This window comes from Chiloscyllium plagiosum, unplaced genomic scaffold (genome assembly GCF_037043375.1).
Source record: "Chiloscyllium plagiosum isolate Xiang-an unplaced genomic scaffold, Cpla_swu_hap1 HiC_scaffold_10, whole genome shotgun sequence".
In the NCBI taxonomy this organism is placed as follows: Eukaryota; Metazoa; Chordata; class Chondrichthyes; order Orectolobiformes; family Hemiscylliidae; genus Chiloscyllium; species Chiloscyllium plagiosum.
In genome coordinates this window covers 17,351,293-17,370,972 of record NW_028270148.1, presented here as the reverse complement: position 1 = coordinate 17,370,972, position 19,680 = coordinate 17,351,293, and the positions used below count along the sequence as shown (strand labels likewise).

At 39.0% G+C, this 19,680-nt stretch overlaps 1 protein-coding gene across 1 annotated transcript in view; it reads left to right on the top strand.

Annotated features, from left to right (window-relative positions):
- Positions 1 to 18,019, top strand: part of tarbp1 (TAR (HIV-1) RNA binding protein 1) — a 177,987-nt gene extending 159,968 nt beyond the window's left edge. The window contains exon 30 of the mRNA XM_043695407.2: positions 14,747 to 18,019. Coding sequence (XP_043551342.2) covers positions 14,747 to 14,933 — 187 coding nt within the window. The 3' untranslated portion in view covers positions 14,934 to 18,019. The remainder of the gene's footprint in view (positions 1 to 14,746) is intronic.
- The last annotated feature ends 1,661 nt before the right edge of the window (positions 18,020 to 19,680 follow it).

Here is a 19,680-nt window from a genome sequence, read left to right as displayed (position 1 = left end):
AAAGACTTACCAGGATGTTTCCAGAAATGGAAGGTTTTCGTTTTAAAGATAGTTTGGGACTTTTTTTCACTAGAGGTTGAGGGGTGACATTATGGAGTTTATAAAATCATGAGGGGCATAGATAATGTGAATAGCAAGGGTCTTTTCCCTTGAGTAGGGAGTTCAAAACTAGGAGGCATATTTTTAAGGTGAGAGAAGAAAAATTTAAAAAGGACATGAGGGGCAACTTTTTTTTTTTACAGATAATGGTTTGTATGTAGAATGAACTGTCAGAGAAAGTGGTTGATGCAGTTACAGTTTCAACATTGAAAATACGTTTGGGTAAGTACATGAATAGGAAAAGTTTGGAGGGATATCAGCCAAACTCAAGCAAGTGGGACAAGTTTGGTTTGGGAACGTGGTCGACATGGGTGAGTTGGACCGAAGGATCTGTTTCCATGCTGTATGACTCTGACTAGCTATACTCTCCTGGTTTACTAATGTACGTGCTATACTAACACTAACATCATAGGCTGTTATCTTATTCAGTAACCTTATGTGCAGTAACTTATTGGCTATCTTTTGGAAATCCAAATATAAATATGCAGGTGCAGCAGGCGGTAAAGAAGGCAAATGGTATGTTAGCCTTCGTAGTGAATACAGGAGCAGGGATGTGTTGTTGCAGTTACATAGGGCCTTGGTGAGGCCACACCTAGAACATTGTGTGCAATTTTATTCTCCTTTTCTGAGAAAGGATGCTCTTGCTCTCGAGGGAGTGCAGCGATTTGCCAGGCTGATTCTGGGGATGGTGGGACTGACAAATGAGGAGGGAGATTGACTAGATTAAGATTGTTTTCACTGGGGTTCAGACGAACAAGTGGGAATCCAATAGAGACTTATAAAATTCTAATAGGACTAGACAGGGTAGATGCAGGGAGGATGTTCCCAATAATGGATGTATCCAGAACCAGGAGTCACAGTCTGAGGATTCGGTGTACACTATTTAGGACGGAAAAGAGATCTTTCTTCACCCAAAGAGTGATGAGCCTGTGGAATTCAATACCACAGGAAGTAGTTGATGCCAAAACATTGGTCGCATTCATGAGACAGCCAGGTATAGCATTTGGGCCAAATGGGATCAAAGGTTATGGGGGAAAGCAGGATTAGGTCATTGAGTTGGACGATTGGCCATGATCGTGATGAATGGTGGAGAAGCCTTGAAGGGCTGAATGGCCGCCTCCTCTTATCTTCTATGATTTCTATATTTTCTATGTTTTCTATTATATCCACTGACTCCCTATTATCTGTTAGGCTTGTTATCTGCTCAAAGAACTGTAATAAGTGAAAACAAGATCCTGTGGATGCTGGAAATTTGAAACAAATAACAGAAATTTATTCTGTCCATAGATGCTTCTCCAGCAATTTCAGTGACTGTAATAAATTAGTCAGGCTTGATTTCCCCTTCATGAAACCATGCTGACTGTGCTTAACTTTAATTTGACTGGAACAGCTCCCTTCTACCCCAAAATGGTGCCTGTGCCCCATAAACTGAAGCCCATTGCTTTTGCAACAATCAGTGTTGGTTGTTAAAACTATTGACTGGATCACTCCCCTGCTCCAAGACCCTCCCCAATCCTAAGGAGATATCTTTAACTCTGGCACCAGGCAGCCAACACAATCTTCTGGACTTGTACTCATGACTGCAGAGAAAGAAGCTGTCCCCATAATTATATCGTCCCTTATTATTGCTATGTTCCTCACCCCACCTAAATGGCTTCCTGTACCATGTGATTAATTCACTCGTCATCCTCAGAGCCCTGAAACTCATCCAAACAGCTTGCACAAACCATGTAACTGTTACCTTAAAAGTTTGTTTGGCTCACCCCAAGAGTGTTTTTGTCTGGATGGCTCAGACATGCTGAAGGTCTTAGTGACAGAGGCAAGTTGATCCTCCCCAGTTTGAACTTTCAAAGGTTGGAACAAGATTGGCAAGGTGGAGGTGTAGAGCCTGCCCGCCTCTGAAGATCCTCAAGATGAAACTTCTAAAGGGTCTGTGTGGTTCTTCTTCTTCTGCCTCCTTGTGAGTAAGGGATCCTTTGAGAGCACTCCAAGTTCCATCTCACCATGTCTTCAGTCCTGAGGACCAATGGTCGGGGTGATGGAGTGCAGGCGTATGAGCGTACCCAGTAGACTCTGAATATAACCCTCCATGGCAGCCACTAACCTGTCCGTGGAGGCAGCCAGGCGGTTGCATACTCGAGGTAACTAGATCCCCATAAAGTAGCTGCACTCCTGTCGCCTCTGAGCTATGAGGGCCATTAGCTTCCATATACCTGTCTGCTGCTCCTGTCCCTCCTTGTGTGTTTGGATGAAGTCCTTGATTACCGACCCTACTGGATGCTCTCCTGCCTGGGCCTGAGCAGGTACTTGATCTCCGGGAGTGGCCTGAGGCATTTCTCTTGGCCAGCCTTGAAGCTGTCACACTGAAGTGCTTCCCAACTTCCTAATCACCATGTTTCCACCATGGTGTCAATATCTGAGGTAGCAAGCAATACAGGAGGTAGCCTTGCTGATGCTTCCTTTTAATATTTATGAATAGAAGTTATGTCAATCATGTATAAAAATATGACCTGTAAAATTAATTCTCATCCAGAAATTATCAATGCTATTTATGTACCAAGTAGTTAATAACTTGGTAATCTAAATGGATCAGCAAGTGAGACCAGGCATTAGTAATTTTAGCACTTCCATTATGTTTTATGGAATTGTAAACAACTTTGCATTTAGTGGAATCACAGTATTTATTTTAAAACCAGCCTCATCAACAAAGTTATCTCATGTCACCTTTTCCCCTTGTGTTAATCACTGCTGAAAATAGTAAATTGTATTGGAGTGCTTTGAGACTGTGCCTTAACAGAACACTTCAATCAAAATGTAAGCATTATCTTCATTACTCACTTATGATAATGCAATTAGCATATTTATAACGGGTATCCTCTGGGATGCTGTAATTTATTGTACATTACCTTAGTTACTCACATGATATGCTGAAGTGATCACAAAGATGTTTGTTCCTTGCTGGGGTACTGTTACATAGACATTAGTCACTCTGCAGTACCTCTCACAACTGGCTCAGCATTACAAGGGCAAAATACTACAGATGCTAGAAATCTGAAATGGGGAATGAGAAAGGAAGTACTCAGCTGCAGTGTTCCCTCTAAGCTGTCTATTCACACAACCATGGAGTCTTCTAGAGGATACCATGCAAGCTGCTTGCAAGTTATCTCCTTTAAAGGTTACAAGACCTAGGAGGTCAGACAGCATCTGTGGAGAGAGAAACGCACATAATAATTATTGCAAGTCAATATTACGGTTAAAGGTCAATGTTTTAATCCAGGTATTAGTCAGGAATAAATAGGCTGATCCATTGTGGAAGCAACAAGTGAAGATCATTTATATACATGTATATGCTTCTAACAGGGCAATACAAAATACTGAGAAACAGCCAAAGCCTGCCTTATTTTTTTCTACTATTGAGGCCAATTGGGAAGCTGCTACCATTCAGCTGCCAGGATCAGCAAACCGGGCAGAATAGAGCCATTAGAATTTCCTAATTCATGTTGTTTGGTTATGTAGTTCCTTAAACAGCTTAAGACATCAAGGGAGTTTAAAAGCAGTCAACTGTTCAACCGTTACTCTGATAAGCCTGTTTTCTTGATGCACACTACTGATTTTGTCAATTCAGTTTTCAACTAATGAGTCTGATTTATGATAATGGGTTTCAACTTCATCAATTGTTAGTTACAGTTTTATCGTTAACAGTTGTTTTCAGAATTACAGTGTACTCCTAATAGATTGCATTTCAGAAAATTTCCAAGAAGTAACAGAATTAACAATGGGAATAAGTATAAAAACAAATTTGAATGGCAAGGTAAGTTGATTTGGGCGACTTTGAATTGAAAGTAGCTTTTAGTAATTCATACTTAAGATACCACATGGAATCTTGATCTCACAAGGAATTAAGGGCTACGGGGAGATGCGGGAAGTGGAGTTGAAATGCCCATCAGCCATGATTAAATGGCGGAGTGGACTCAATAAACCGAATGGTTTTACTTCCACTCCTATGTCTTATGGTCTTATATCATTTTTTTGTGTGCGTGACCAGCGAGAGAATTTTATCAAAGTACTGAAAAAGACAAGATTTAAGAACTTTGATTTTTTTATAAGTTTGCTGTTCATTTACAATTCTTATAAATTAATGGTTTTGTAAAAAAATTTTTTTGTGACATAACTACTACTTCTAGGTGCCATACAAAAAAATTTCCTTAATTCTGTTGCTCCCTGGATGGCTCCATGGGTTTACTTAATCACACTGTTCAAGAGAATTGCTGCACCTTGCGTGGAAACTTCAAAGTTGGTTTTTATATCTGCTGAATTTGTTTGACCTCCATCATGATGTGTGTTAATGTGTTACAGTTGACCTGGTCATCTTTTTGGGTTAGCAAAGGAAAAGATCAGCTGTGTTTCCCATTTCTTATTCATATCTGGTGACCTCTGCTGAATTGCATGTAAATGAGACCGAGTTGCTCATCATAGTTAAATACTGTATATACTCGAGCAATAGTCAATTTTTTTTTTGACTGCTTTTTAAGGTTAAATTTATGGGGTCAACTATTACATGGAATTATATGAAAGTCATGCCCGTCAAAATTTATACCGTACCAGCAGAAGCCCAATTGATTTCAAAACTAATAAAGGGGGGAAAAAAACAAATTAGGATAATTCTGAAAACCTGGAGCGACACACAACAGCCAGCGCACTGGAAGACCAGGAGCAGAGCAGAAAAACTGGCAGACTGGAAAGCTGGAGCAGGATGTGACGGCCGGCACATTGACTCATAAACGTTGATCTGTTATCTGTGAAGTGCTACGGTCGACTTTTACGCGAGGTATATGGAAAATTCCAGGTTATTTGGCCAAAAAAGGGGGTCGATGTTTACATGAGATTGACTATTACTCGAGTATGCACAATAGTTTTCCAAAGAATCCGTACAGTGTGGAAATAGGCCAGTTAGTCCAGGTCTCTGAAGAGGATCCCTACCAGACCCATTCCCCTACCTGATCCCTGTAACCCTGCATTTCCCACGGCAAATCCACCTAACTTGCACATCTTTGAACTGTGGGAGGAAACTGGAAAACCCATGAAGATACTGGTAGAATGTGCAAACTCCACACACAGACAGTCGCCTGAGGGTGGAATCAAACTTGGGTCCCTGGCGCTGTGGGGCAGCAGTGCTAACCATTGAGCCACCATGCCACCCACAGCTTTCTCAAGTTATTGTCCAGTGTAGATGTTTGAGTGTGAATGCCATAGAGTGAACTGTAGTTCAATGAAGATGTGGAGAAAATCAGCCAAAAAGGAAAAATATTCACCTCGAAGGCTTGGAAGTGCTTTAGTATGCAACTGTTTCAAAGCATTTTCAGGGTTTATTTTTAAATTACTTGCATTACCTGTTTCTCAGTTTTAATTTTCATTAGTTCAGTTAATGGGAACATTGCTATATCTTGTCAGGGCAGGTGTACATTATACAGTAAATGTGCACAGTAAGTTTGTACCTTGTAGACCAATGTATTCAATTTGCAAGCATATACAGCAGTAGAGTTCAACATTCAAAATAAAAATTCACTTGTTTTAGAAAATGAAGAGTTCTGAAGTAAATCATCATATAGTGTTGTTAAAGCAAGCTATATATTTGGTTGGAAGAGCAACTCATTGTTTCCAGAGAGAGAGGGACTGAGAAAAACAAGAAAGAGTGGTATGTGGAAATGTTCTGCCAAAAGAACTTTGAAAAATTCACCATAATCACCACTTATAATGTAATATTATCAGAGCATAGAAATTTACACCAAAGATAGAAAGTCATGCACCACTGTTTCTGTGTTTGCGCTTTGTTAGAGTAATCCTAAATTAAATCCACTACCCTGCTTTCTCTTCATATGTATATGAAGGTATATTCTTCCCTTTTCAAATGTTTGTCTTCTCTTTTCTAAAATGATGGTCTCTGCTTCAATGGTAAAATGTACCTATGGTATCTACCAACTGCTAAAACAATAGAGTCTAAAGGTGGAAAGTGTTGTTGCAGCTGTGCACAGCATTAATGAGACCATACCTGGAATATTGTGTGCAATTTGGTCCCCTTACTAGAGGGGGATGTAGTTGCATTGGCATCAATTCAGGGGAAGTTCAGTAAATTGACTCCAGAGATGAGCAGCGTGTCCTATAAAAAGAAATTGAGAAGTTTCGGACTAAAGTTTCTGGAGAAATAAGATCTAATTGAAGTGTAGGTGATGTTCAAAGGGATTGACAAAGTAGACGCAGAGCAGATGTTTCCCCTTGTGGAGCAATCTAGAACAAGAGCTCACACTTAGGATAAAGGGTAGCAGATTTTAAAATAGATGAGGAATTACTTTTCTCATGGGGTTGTGAAATTGTAGAATTCACTAATATAAAATGTGGTGGATCCTGGGACATTTGAATAAGTTAAAGAAGAAGAACAACAGATATTTAATTAGCAATGGGTTTGAGGGTTATGGAGAATGAGCAGGAAAGTGGAGTTGAGGCCACGATGAGATCAGCCACAATCCTAATGAATGGTAGAGTACGCTCAAGGGCTGAGTTGTCTGCTTCTAGTTTTTATGGTAAATTATACTTTGATGGAATGCCCTTCTGCATATGGGAATTTTACCTAACCTCTCTTTTTGTCATCTATTTAAGTTGCCAAACCTTCAGCAACCAGCATGAATAGTCTTCCCCTACTAATTTTTTTTTTTTGAAAACTTATTACAAAGTTTTTAAAATTCTGATTGCATTTCATTTCCACCTCCCCTGCCAATTCTCTTATGTTAGCTGTGGTTTCACATCTTAAGCATCCTTCTCGTGAATCTATGGTGTATGGTCTCTCTGTTTTTAATGTCATTTCTATAATAAGAATGTTAAAATTGAGCATGTAACCATCCCCTGAGTAATCTTGTCACAAGCAGCTGCATGGCATGCTCCTATTCAAAAATTCAAAGTTTGTGAGAAGATTTGTAGCTCGGGTGCTCGTTGTTGTGGTTCTGTTCGCCGAGCTGGGAATTTGTGTTGCAGACATTTCATCCCCTGTCTAGGTGACATCCTCAGTGCTTGGGAGTCTCCTGTGAAGCGCTTCTGTGATGTTTCCTCCAGCATTTATAGTGATTTGTATCTGCCGCTTCCGGTTGTCAGTTCCAGCTGTCCGCTGCAGTGGCCGGTATATTGGGTCCAGGTCGATGTGCTTATTGATTGAATCTGTGAATGAATGCCATGCCTCGAGGAATTCCCTGGCTGTTCTCTGTTTGGCTTGTCCTATAATAGTAGTGTTGTCCCAGTCGAATTCATGTTGCTTGTCATCTGAGTGTGTGGCTACTAAGGATAGCTGGTCGTGTTGTTTCGTGGCTAGTTGGTGTTCATGGATGTGGATCGTTAGCTGTCTTCCTGTTTGTCCTATGCAGTATTTTGTGCAATCCTTGCATGGGATTTTGTACACTACCCCATGCAAGGGGGGTAGCTATTTAAAATCATATTTAAATCCTATTTAAAAATGTATATAATCACTTGTATAATGGCACATAGAAAATTTGAGAAATATGCAATCAGTTATGGCACTCTAAGTGTTTATATTTTGAGTATTTCTCTTGTTTGGGAGTGTGTAATTAGCTATTGAACTAAATTAGGAACAGTTACTGTATAGTACACCAGATAGACTTAACATGCAGGAAACTGTCTTTTTGTTTTTGCTTGAATTCTCCTATTCCTTTTTCTGATGGAGTTTATTCTCGCCTTCCCTGTGGAGCCCTATTAACGAGACATTTATGAGCCATGTTTTAATTTCTTTTCCTTCTGTTGATAGCAGAAATCTTACAATTCATACATTTTAGAAAAGGCAATTGCACTATTTCATGTGATGGACATAATACCATTTTTGTCTCTAGCAGTTCTATTGAGAAACCAAGGAGGTCACTGCTTATAGAACAGGGAAGTTGACAATGAAAACAAAAAGTGCTTCAGAGACTCAGCAGGTCTGGAAGCAGATCTGGAGAGAAGCAGAACATTTCAAGTCTAGTATGACTTTTGTTCAGAGCTAAGTAATAACAATCCTGTATGGGGTAAGGGATGTTTAAAAGCTTGAATCAGTTGGTAGAAACTGGGGAAGATTCAAACCAATTCCTAGGTTTCTCAAACCAGGAGTGCAGAAAATGTATATACGCCTTACTCAACATGTGGAGAGGAGAGAAGGAAGTCTGTGACTGTGATGGAATGGTAAATAGAGTGGGGTAGGAAATGTTGTTCGAGGGAAAGGTGAAAGGAGGGAGCACTTCCACTTTTACCCTGAACCGTTATTTGCTATTGCTTTCTTTTTGTGTTGCTACCAGTGTATCGGTCACAATTTTGGCAACATTGAAGCTGATGCAGCTTAGAGGTTTTGAACATTGCAGGAACAAGGTGATTGGACTCTTTCCAGTTAAGAGCTGAGGGGCTAATACTCCACAGAAGCTTTAGTGAAAAAAAAAACTGACCATAACTGACAGGCCCATGTGTGTTGCATGAAAACTAGCACATTTATTTCAAAATGGTTTTGGGTGAAATCTACCAGGAAAACAGGGAGTACGAAGCAAAATCCTTTCTGTCACGCAGTTGGCTAACATGCTTCAATTTGATTCCTCATCCTAGGAATTGCATCATGTTATAAGTGTAGTCAAGTGCTGTGAAAGTCAATAGCTCTTAACCTTGTGATGTCTGAATAAGTCTTATATCTCTGGATCATCTAATGAGTTAAGCAGATGGTGTACGTTACAGAACTGATGCAACCATGCAACTGATAAACGTCAGAGTTTTGAACAAATATTTTATGAAACAAACAGCAAGTTTACCGAGGAATCAACAAAGTCAGCATTCTCGTAATGCATCAATAGCATGTCTTGGAAAAGGAAACTGACTAGGATCGAAAGTTTAAGTTAAACTCATACAAAAGCAAAATACTGCAGACTGTGGAAATCTGAAATAACACAAAATGCTGCAAAAGCTCAGCAGGTTAGGCAAAATCTGCAGAGAGGCAGAGTTAGTCTTTCTAAGGGTGTAGAATATTAGCTCAGAAAAGGAAGCCATTAATGGTATGTAGAAGTTCCTTGCATTTTGATAAATCAGTGTTATACATTAAGTTAATTTAAAAGTGTAGGGCAAGTCTTTGAGTAATATGTTACAATAAATCAAAGGTTTTGAGTTACATCAAATAAGCTCAGTTTTAAGCTGAGAACTTCTATGATATATCTGAATTTCTGATTATATATAAGGGATAAAACTGAACAAAGTATTACATCTTTTCTGCAGGAAATATCAATATCCTCACAAATTCCAAATTATTTCCAACACAACAGTAGAAAATTACCTATGTCTATTTTAAACCAAGTCTGAACTGGATATATTTTAGATGTTGTACTTTGTGATTAGCAAAATGTAATTGTCCCAGCAAAGATTTACGGAAGTTACACATGCAATTCAAGGAGTAAGAATGTGCAGCTTTGTTGGTGTTATCAAGTTGCTGTTCTATTGTTCCTCTGTGAAGCACCATGGAATGTTTCTCTACATTAAATGAGCTGTATGAATGGAAGTATTTGTGCTGTACCATGGAATAGTGAGACATGTGATTTGCCTGCAATTCATAATAAGCCTGATCATATTGAATTCCTGGTCTCAACTGACCCTGATAGGGAAAAATGTCTCCAAGGAAAGGCGAAGACATCACTATTGTCTTGCCTGTCTGTTCTGACACACCTCCTACTGGTGGGTTATCTAATTGTACTGGAGTTTGGCTGATCATCCCCTCCGTTAGGAAAAGATGGATGAGAAGTAGGTGGAAATAATAAAAGGGTTAGTTTCTTTAAGCATATTGTTCCAAAAAGCTGCTTTGAATTTCTGCCATTCGGTAGCCACAGCCACCTGATCTCTGCCCATTTGTTACAGTCAAAGACACTTACTGCATAAACTGACCGAGGCAAGATTTTGAAGTCTGTGCGAAAGGAGAAGGCTACAGACATTGCTAATTTAACACACTAAACAGTTGGAGCAGATTTTCATCGGTGGTATCCAAAGATGATGATGATTTAGTGTCTCTAGCATGAAAGTGGTTTCGGTGTTTAGTTATAGTCATAGAGTCATACAACACGGAAACGGAAACTTTGGTCCAGCAGTCCATTCTGACCATAATCCCAAATTAAACCAGTCCCATCTGCCTGCACTTGACCCATATCACTCCAAATTCTTTAACGATTTCACTAATCAAGCCTGAGAGTCCATTCTATATAGTAATCTTGCAATATGAAGATCTCCATGATTTGTCTTGAAATTTTCTTTTAATAATTTGAGCCTGATTCACCTGCCTTAGTGTTTAATGCAATGTTTTGCATTTACTTTTTCTGTATGGTTATATTAGCTGCTATGTTGAATATTCTGAGTACTGCAGTTGACTCTTATCAGCTGGGAAGATAAACACCACAAAATAAAACAGCAGCAAAGTTCAGCTGCAAGTGACTACATAGTAGTTGCATGTTACTGACTGTGAAAAGCATTAATCCAATTGTATAAATGGAACACCTTAAATGCATTATGCTGACAGGGCTAGTTATATTGTATTTTCCAAAACAATTTTCGCAAAATTAAGATTATTTGATCTGAATCCAAAAGTTGTTGTAGCCCAGGTTAGTGGTGCTCCTTTCGTTAGTGGAATGCAATCGGTATGTTGTAAGTGAGCTGGAATTGTACCAGGGTAGAAAAAGACGTGAATTTATCAATGGTGTATCTGCTACCCATTTGATAGTGTAGTTTATCCTGTATCACTCAAGCACTGGTTTATTACCTTTTGGGAGCCCTCTTGTATTATTGTTTCCACTAAAGCATTTATCACTGTACCACTGGTTTAACAGAAAATAAATTATCTAATGAACAGCAACTTCATTTGAATGCCATTCATTCGTCCAGAGGGGGCTCCATTGCAGAATTGAATTGAACAAGATTTCAACAGAAGAATTGCTTCTGCTCATTTTGTCTAATAACCTCAGTACGTTTTCATTTATGCTGAGGCCAGGTGGTTTAATTACATTTATAGGTTTTGACATCACATTTTCTTTTGATTTTATCTTAATTATCTTGACACTACTGACTTATATCAGTATTGCGATAACGTTTATACGGGTATTTAATTACTATTACCAAATAAACGGGCCATTGCCCATAGTCCCACATGATCTATGTAAGTGAATGAATTGGTTTGATTCTTTCCTGAAAAATTCAACAAATGTTTTGTGACCATTCTGCTGCAGCCTGGTGTTAATTGGACATTAATTGTGTTTAATTATATGCAGGCGGTGATAATTAACTGGGGATTCACTTGAGTACCAATTTTTGAGAATTTATATGCTGTGTGCTATTTTGTCATAATTATAAGGGCTCTTGTGCTGTGTTGGTAGTGTTCTTACCTTTGGGCTGGAAGACCTGGGTTCAGGTCCCATCTGTTCCAGAGGTATGTCATAAAATCCCTGAACAGGTTAATTCAAAAAATACCTTGAGTACTAATTTAAAATAGACATGGACCAAATTTAATTTTTGGATTAAAAAAGAAGTCTTACATTTAGCCCTTTTCATGACCACTGAATATCTGGAAAGGCTGTACAGCCTATACTTTTGAAATGTAGGGATTGCTGTATGCATGTATTATGAAAATGTGTGCAGATGTTTGGTTGTAGTTCTGTGCTTTCCGGCACGGTGGCTGAGTAGTTAGTACTGCTGTCTCACAGCGCCAGGTACCCGGGTTCAGTTTCAGCTCCACACAGCATGTGGAGTTTGCACATTCTCCCTGTGTCAGCGTGGGCTTCCTCCGGGAGCTCTGGTTTCTTCCCACAGTCCAAAGATGTGCAGGTTAGGTGGATTGCCATGATAAATTGCCCATAGTGTCCAGGGATGTATCAGTTAGGTGGATTAGCCATGGGAAATGTTGGTTGCAGGGATAGGGTAGGGAGAGAGTCTGGGTGGGATGCTCTTCCGAGAGGTGGTGTGGACTTATTGCGCTGAATGGCCAGTTTCCGCACTGTAAGGATTCTTTCAACATCCTTTCTGGATTAGAATTCCACGTTTGCGGAAACCTTTTTGCACCATGTTGAACTTCATTTGAATGAATTAAAGTATAGTAATGACTCTGAGCTTAACAACATGTTAAACCACCTTTTCATTCTGATTGCTGATGCATTTTGAGGTTTGCAGACTACAAAACCTTGATGCATATTATTATTTGAGTTTTTTGTTAGGTGACTAGTTTTTAACCTTGGCATGTCCTGATCAGCAAGGAAGAATTCAGTTATGGAAGAAATGCACTAACAATAATTTCCTACTGATAAATTTACTAGAAACTTCACAATTTTTAATGCAGTGGTTCATGTGTTTAACTTTTTGTGTGTGCTATATTGACAGCTGTTTGTTTTAAACAGGTTTACATTAAGCTGTAAGACAACAGCAAAATAGTGCAGGTACTAGAAATCTGAAATTCAAACAGCAAGAGCTAAAAAATATATTGGAAGTCGTTCAGCAGAGAGAGAAAGTAGGTGTTAAAGTTGTAGGTGTGATCTGAAGTATTCAACCTGGAATAACCTCCTGTTGCTCGCTGTTCTGTTTGACCAACTAAGCTTTTCCAGCCTTTTCTGTTGTTGAACAATTGCATTAACTTAACAGATACCAGAATTTAACATTAATCAATGTGATAAAAATGGTGCAGATCAGAAGTTAAATCCCTTTGTGTTGTGCATTTTTATAAATCTGACTTTATTCCAATGCCTTAAGTTGTTTATAGACTTCCGTGGCAATGTTTGCTCCCAGGATAATGATTCAGCAATCTCTGGGCAAACAGCATTGCTGTGTGGAAAACTGGAAAGCTAATTTAAGTGTACGTCATGTACAATGGAAAAATCAAGAGGTTAATTGGGCGGACAATGGAATTTGAGTTACTAGAAAATTAATGCATGTTGTCCATCTAAAAGCCTTATATATATAAAAAGTTACCGACTGTTTCATTTGTCTAACGCAGTTTTCACTAAACCATTGGGGAGTCCATTTTTCACTTTCATCTCTCAGATTTCTAAATTGGTAAAGTAGCAGACATATTGCTTTGCCCTCCGTTAAACTGTACATGCCAGCCTTTACTTATATATTGCACAAAAAGATTCTTATTTGCCAGATTGTTTTTGGTGGAGACTTTAAGTTCTTCATTTTGCAACCACCTGTCTTTAGCATTAGGGATATTGCCAGTGTAATATTCTAAGATGACAGAGTTCTGTTCAAATGAAAAGAGTTCGTTTTCATTCTTTATGTACACGTGAGAATCTTAGACCATATTTTGCTTTCTCTGTTGCTTTGAGTTTGCAGTCTCCATAGAGCCATTGTCAACAGACTTAAACATAGGTCAATCTGTAAATTCATCTCTGTTTGTATCTCTGAGTTTTTAATGTTGGCTGACTAGCTCATGATCTAATGTCCAGAACAGTTACGATTTGCATTTGCAAGTTGTGCGCTCTGTTATTAGAAAGACTTAGATTTATATAAATCTATTTCACTTCAGAGCTCATCTGAATGCCCCAAAATGTTTAGTCTTTCTAAAATGTAGGGAACTCAGTAAATGATTTGTACAACATTCAGCAAATTAGCCCAAAAACACCAATGTGATAATGATCAGATAACCTGTTTTAGTGATGTTAGTTAACGGATAAATATGACCTGTACATGTCCTAAGAAAAGGGACAGAAAATTCCTAGGAACAAAAAAAAACTGTGTATATAGTTTTGAAAAGGGCTAACAATTAGATTACTTCCTATGAGACATTGTTACTGTTCCTATTGGTTGAGGCTAGCTCCTTATGACATAACAGGGGATTATTCCTTCAAAAATGGATTCATTAACAGTGATGATTTCACTTTAGTAATGCAACTCCCTATGTCAGTTAAACTATAGCTCATTTCCACATTGATCTTTATAATTTAAATATTTTTGGGCTAATAACTGGTGAATTTGTAGTAATTTTGGTTAACATGCTTTACAATCCATTTCTATAGCAGCATGTTTTCTGTGACCTTTCAAGTCGATAATCTTTCATCGATTGTTATAAGCACGCACTGGGTTTACTAATGTCCTGGTCTGGTCTACTAATCCCAGTCTGGTCTTGCTGATATGCTATGTGGTTAACTCCTAACTCTGAAATTGCCATTTGCCAACCTGATTTGGAACTACATTGCCATTCCTATACAGCAGTGTGGATGTACCTACCGTATGTGAACTGCAGTGATTCAAAAGGATAGCTCACTATCTTCTAATGGTAATGGCTGGCCAATCAATACTGGCCTTGCTAGTGACACTGACAGTTCATGAAAGCATAAGTGAAGAAAATTCCAAGATGAGATAATATTTTAACATTTGAATCCGATGTTTGCAAGGAATAAAATATGAAGATTTTCTTTGGGTAGTAAATGTTTCTGTCCTATTTTCAAATATAATCTCCTTGTTGTTCTGCCAAATCAATATTTTAACTCATGATGATTAAGCTGTAAGTTTCCTGTCTGTTGCTTGAAGACATTTATTCTCTCTTTATATTAATATTTTGAAAAGTCTGCCAGTGTTTTTCCTGAGGTTTACATGTTCGATTTTATTTCTCTAGGAATGAACGAGAGGGAATTCCAGCCAATTTGATCCAGCACCTCGATGTTTGTGTGGAAATCCCACAACGTGGTATCATCCGGTCACTCAATGTTCATGTTAGTGGAGCCTTGCTCATGTGGGAGTACACACGCCAGCAGATGTTGAAGCAAGGTGCGAGACCACAAACTGGGACTGCACTGAAGTGAAAATTAAAGAGAGACCTTTTTGTCAATGTGGAGGAAATCTACAAATCCTTAGATAATCTGGTGAAAATAAAGTGCTACTGGAAGATATCCTGGACACAATGACCTTATTAAGCAGGGAACTGCCTTGGATATACAAAACCCAAATTAATTCACTTGTATGATTTTAATGTTTATATTTCAATAATTTTTATTTTCCCCTTGGATAGCAACATTGGAAGAGGAATAAGCCCATTCCATTATTCAATTACCTCATGGCCCGCTACCCGCTTAATTCTCTGACCTAACAAATCTATATACCTGTATCTCAGTTTTGAACTTCCCTATTGACTTCAAAAGCTCTTTGGTGGTTATTTAAGGTTGTAAGAGTTTTCAGATTTCTACCACTGTAGGAGGAAAAAGCACCATCTTTGAAAACCCCAGACCTCCTATCAGCAGCTAGAATGTTTCCCCAAAATGAATATTTTGAGTAATTAAACTAGTGAAACAGAGTGTCTCAATGGCTGCACATATTGTTTTTCAAATCAGCCGTACCATCTTAAACCTGCTACTTATAAATTAAGACAGCGCAAAAGATTGCGATGGCCGAGGTAATTGGAAATGTAAGTGTTGCAACAAATTGTATTTATACATAGTTTTTCTTGAATCTTCCTGAAAAGAGAGGCACCATACTGAAGATTTTCCTCTGGTACTCAATAGGACAAATACAAGAATGCAAAATTTCAAATAATGACAGTTTAATGAGCACAAGCATTCATTTCAAGAGGGGTAGATTTGAAAAGCAGCAGGTATTTGAAAGTAGTTTATATTGCTACATTATAAAAACGATGTTAAGATGCTGGAGGAGGTGCAATGAAAAATTGCTTGAATTTTACTGCAACCTATCGGGAAAGATTCAGCAAGCTTTGGGGCTTTTCTCTTGAGCTGGAGGTGACTAAAGGATGATGATCTAGATACTTTGAGATCTAACAATAGGTCTCAAATATAAAGAAAGCCTGTGGAAGATATTTCTATTTGTAGGCAAGACTAGAACAAGGTCCCAGAAATATAAGATGGTCAGCACTAGATCCAATTGCGAATTAAGGAAAGATTTCTTTAACCAGAGTGTGGTTAGACCACAACTTGCCACCACAAGGTGCAGTTGAGATGAATGATACAGATGTGTTGAAGGTATAGTGAATATAAACATATGAGGAAGAAAGGAAAATAAGAATGTGTCACTGGTGCATCTGGGGAGAGAAGCCAAGGTTAAGTTTTAAGTCCAGTGACCCTTTCTGAAGAACCACAAATGCTGCCAAGAGTTCCACAACAATTTCTGTTTTTGTTTCAGACTTCCAGTATCTACATTTCTTTGTTTCATATTAATGTGTTACTGGGGATTCCTGCAAGCAGTCAGAAGAGGTTCATGTGAAGCACAAACAATGGAATAGACATGTTGGGCCAAATGATCTGCATCTGCATTGTAAATATATTTTTTAAAGACCACCTAAAGAGCATCACCTTCCATAGGTTAATGAGGATTTTTCTTGGTTGACATCACTTCTGCATGGGCATACCAAAAAAAAACTTATAAAGAAAGTGGCTTACTGTGTTCGAAAATGATTTGGAGGTGCTGGTGTTGTACTAGGCTGGACAAAGTTAAAAATCTCAAAATGCCAGGTTATAGTCCAACAGGTTTATTTGGAAGCACTATATTTCAGAGCGCTGCTCCTTCAGGTAATTGTGGAGTATACTGCACATCCACCTGATGAAGGCGCAGCGCTCCGAAAGCTAGTGCTTCCAAATAAACCAGCTGGACTATAACCTGGTGTTGTGATTTTTAACTATGTTTGAACCCCTCTCTTGGTATACCATTTCCAATTAATGACTACAGACTACATTACAAATGTAGTGTTCTGGAGCCATATCTAGGCTAAAGAGTTCAATGGGTCACTGTATAAACTTCACTGAATGAAAGGCCAAATCTATAGATACTGCCAATAATTATTGATAACCATTTGATTATTTTAGAAAAGGTCCTCAGGGCATTGAGTAGCACAGTGGGTTAACACTCATTGTTTTCAGCTTCTTGGATCTAGCTTTGACTGTAGTCCAGGTAGACATGATGAAAATCCATTGCTGGAAGATGAAATAAGTTTGGAATGATCTTGAATTCCAAAAGTGCAAGAATATCACTTAAATTGACTGCCTGACTCAACAGAGGGTATGGCATTGGCTGCTGAAAGATCCATAAAGGACTGTGTCTCCATTATACAGAGATGTTGGTGATGCAGAGTGGTGTCACTCAAACTATGCAAGCACACAGCAAAGAAATGAGGAAGCCTCCGTCAACCACTGTGGCTGGAAATTGAATCCAAACTGCTATGTCATTCTGCATCACACTCTATCTATCTGCGCCATGTAGCCTTTGGTTAGGGTATGAAATGATAAATGTCTTGCACAACAGCAGACTGCTCATTTGGAGCTTGGGGTTAGGGCAATTTAAGATGAACTTGAATGAGATTTAATCATGTCTGTTTTAGAGTGCTTGATCTTGTTGCTTGAAGGCAAAACTGCTTGTTGTTTTCCAGTCTGAACCTCTCATTTCAAGCATGGGCAGAAAATAATTGAGAGTAAAAAATATGACACTTCTTGTTTTAAGATCCAAGCTTTGGAATTTTATTAAGGTCTCAGAATTAAAAACTGATCTCTTTCATAATTGCTTTAGAGTTTTTTTTAATTAGTTGAGGTTTACTTAATTATGAGTCATAGTCATTACAGCACGAGGAGGAGGAGGCTGTTGAGCCCATGTTAGACAAACTGGAAATGAGAATGGACACATTTGATATTGTGTATGATGTTAAAATAAGTAACTGTAGTTTGAGATTGCATTTTATTGTATTTTGTGTGCTTTTGTTTTAAAGAGAATATTCCATGTTCTACAGTTTGTGCAGAAATATTCATTGAGGATTCAGCGTGAAATTTTAAAATATTTTTCATGAACTGATTTGAATTTTTAAAACCTAACCATCACAGTTTTATATTTTTAGTGGTTTTACACATGCAGACTTGTATATATAATTTTTCACAATAAATTAATGTTGCTTTAATGACCACTTTTTGACTTCCATTGCTGTGCCACAGTGGATCAGGTTTCTGGGGTGTATATGGACCTTGGGTGAAATAGGTTTGATTGCTATTAGCTCAGGTTTATAGTGTGTCTACATCACTGCATGAAGTCAAATGCGGTGTGAAATCTTCCCAGGTACTGAACGAGGTGGGCGGTGGCATGCAAATTTGGAAAATTGAATGAGGCGTTTCTTCATTTTGCAAGCAAGAAATTCTAATTTCCAAACAAATGTTGAAGTATCTGTCTTTACATGTATGCATGTCTCATTATTTGTTAGTCTTAGCTCACTTAAGTGCAGCTTCCCATTCTCCCACCTGCTGGATAGAAACTAGAAGCTAAGAGATCCTGATGTGAAGGAATAGGTACCTGGGGACTCCAGCTTTTGCTTGCTCTTCCACACTTCCATCTTGGCTAGCAATCTCCAACATCTCAGGGCACATTCCATTGGCAATAACTGCCTGCACCCTCCCCTACATGGATGTTGGCATTGGACATGTACCAGCCTCATGGCACATAACTGATTCCCTTAAGATGCAGTTTTTTTTCCAGTTCAGTACTGCACTTTGGAGCAGATTGGCGTCTTTTGTTATAATACTGCTACCAGGATATAGAGACAGGCTCCCAACTCATAGATTGGATCAAGTTGCATCCTAGGATTTCTCACTTTTTTTTTTAAGCACTCACTCACTTTTTACCTACTTGCACACAGTATGTCTACCTTGCCTTCAGCTAGAGCTTAAATGCACATTACACTTCATGTTTTAGTACAGATCCAGCACCAGGAGGCTAGTCATGATTGTCAGCAGTCACGAGGCAAGGGGGTAGCCATTTTGCTGTATGACATTTTGCTATAGTAATCTCTCACTTGTGGCAGAGGTTGCAAACATAATGCATGCACATCAATCAAATGACCATGTCTCAAAGTCTTGACAGGAATAGTCCTCAGTTGAGGCAAGAGAGATACCCTCAATCTGGGGAGTGGATTGTAGTCAGCCTTATGGACTCGATACAATCAGTGCACAGGAGGTTAGTCAGGAAGCTATGCAGAGATCAGTCAGCAGTCTAGGGTGTCTTTCAAGTCAGTCAAAGGACTGGGCCCTAGTTGATTGGAGGGGGGGGGGGGGGGGGGGATGTGATGGTCTGTCCACCTAATGCTGAAGGTGGACACAATTATCATTGCTTGATAAGGAAACTGGGGAATTCAATTGTGGGGATTGGGACAGCATGTTGGGATGCGAGGGACAGCAACTCAATGTATTATGGGGGAGAGATTACATGGGAAGAAAAGGGGTAATAAGGGTTGTCATCGGCTGGACTCACCCTGACTTCAATTGGAGTTGTGGGTGGGGTGTGCTGGTTGGGTATTAGTCTTGTGTGATGATTCAATATGCCTGGGTCCTGGAATAAAGAGTGGAATGGAATAACTGGGTTGGTTGGGGATAAACTAGCATGGCAGTGATGTGCTCACCAGATTGGGCTCCCAATTCTAATTTAGTAAAAATATCCATGAGGTGTCAATACCCAAGCTGGTTGAGGGTGGAAGAGGCAATCTTGCTGGTATTTCCTCTGAAGGATTTGTGGCTCAGACCTCCAGAGTTGGAGAAGGAGATGTCTTGCAGGCTACCCTGGTGGTTGTTTGCA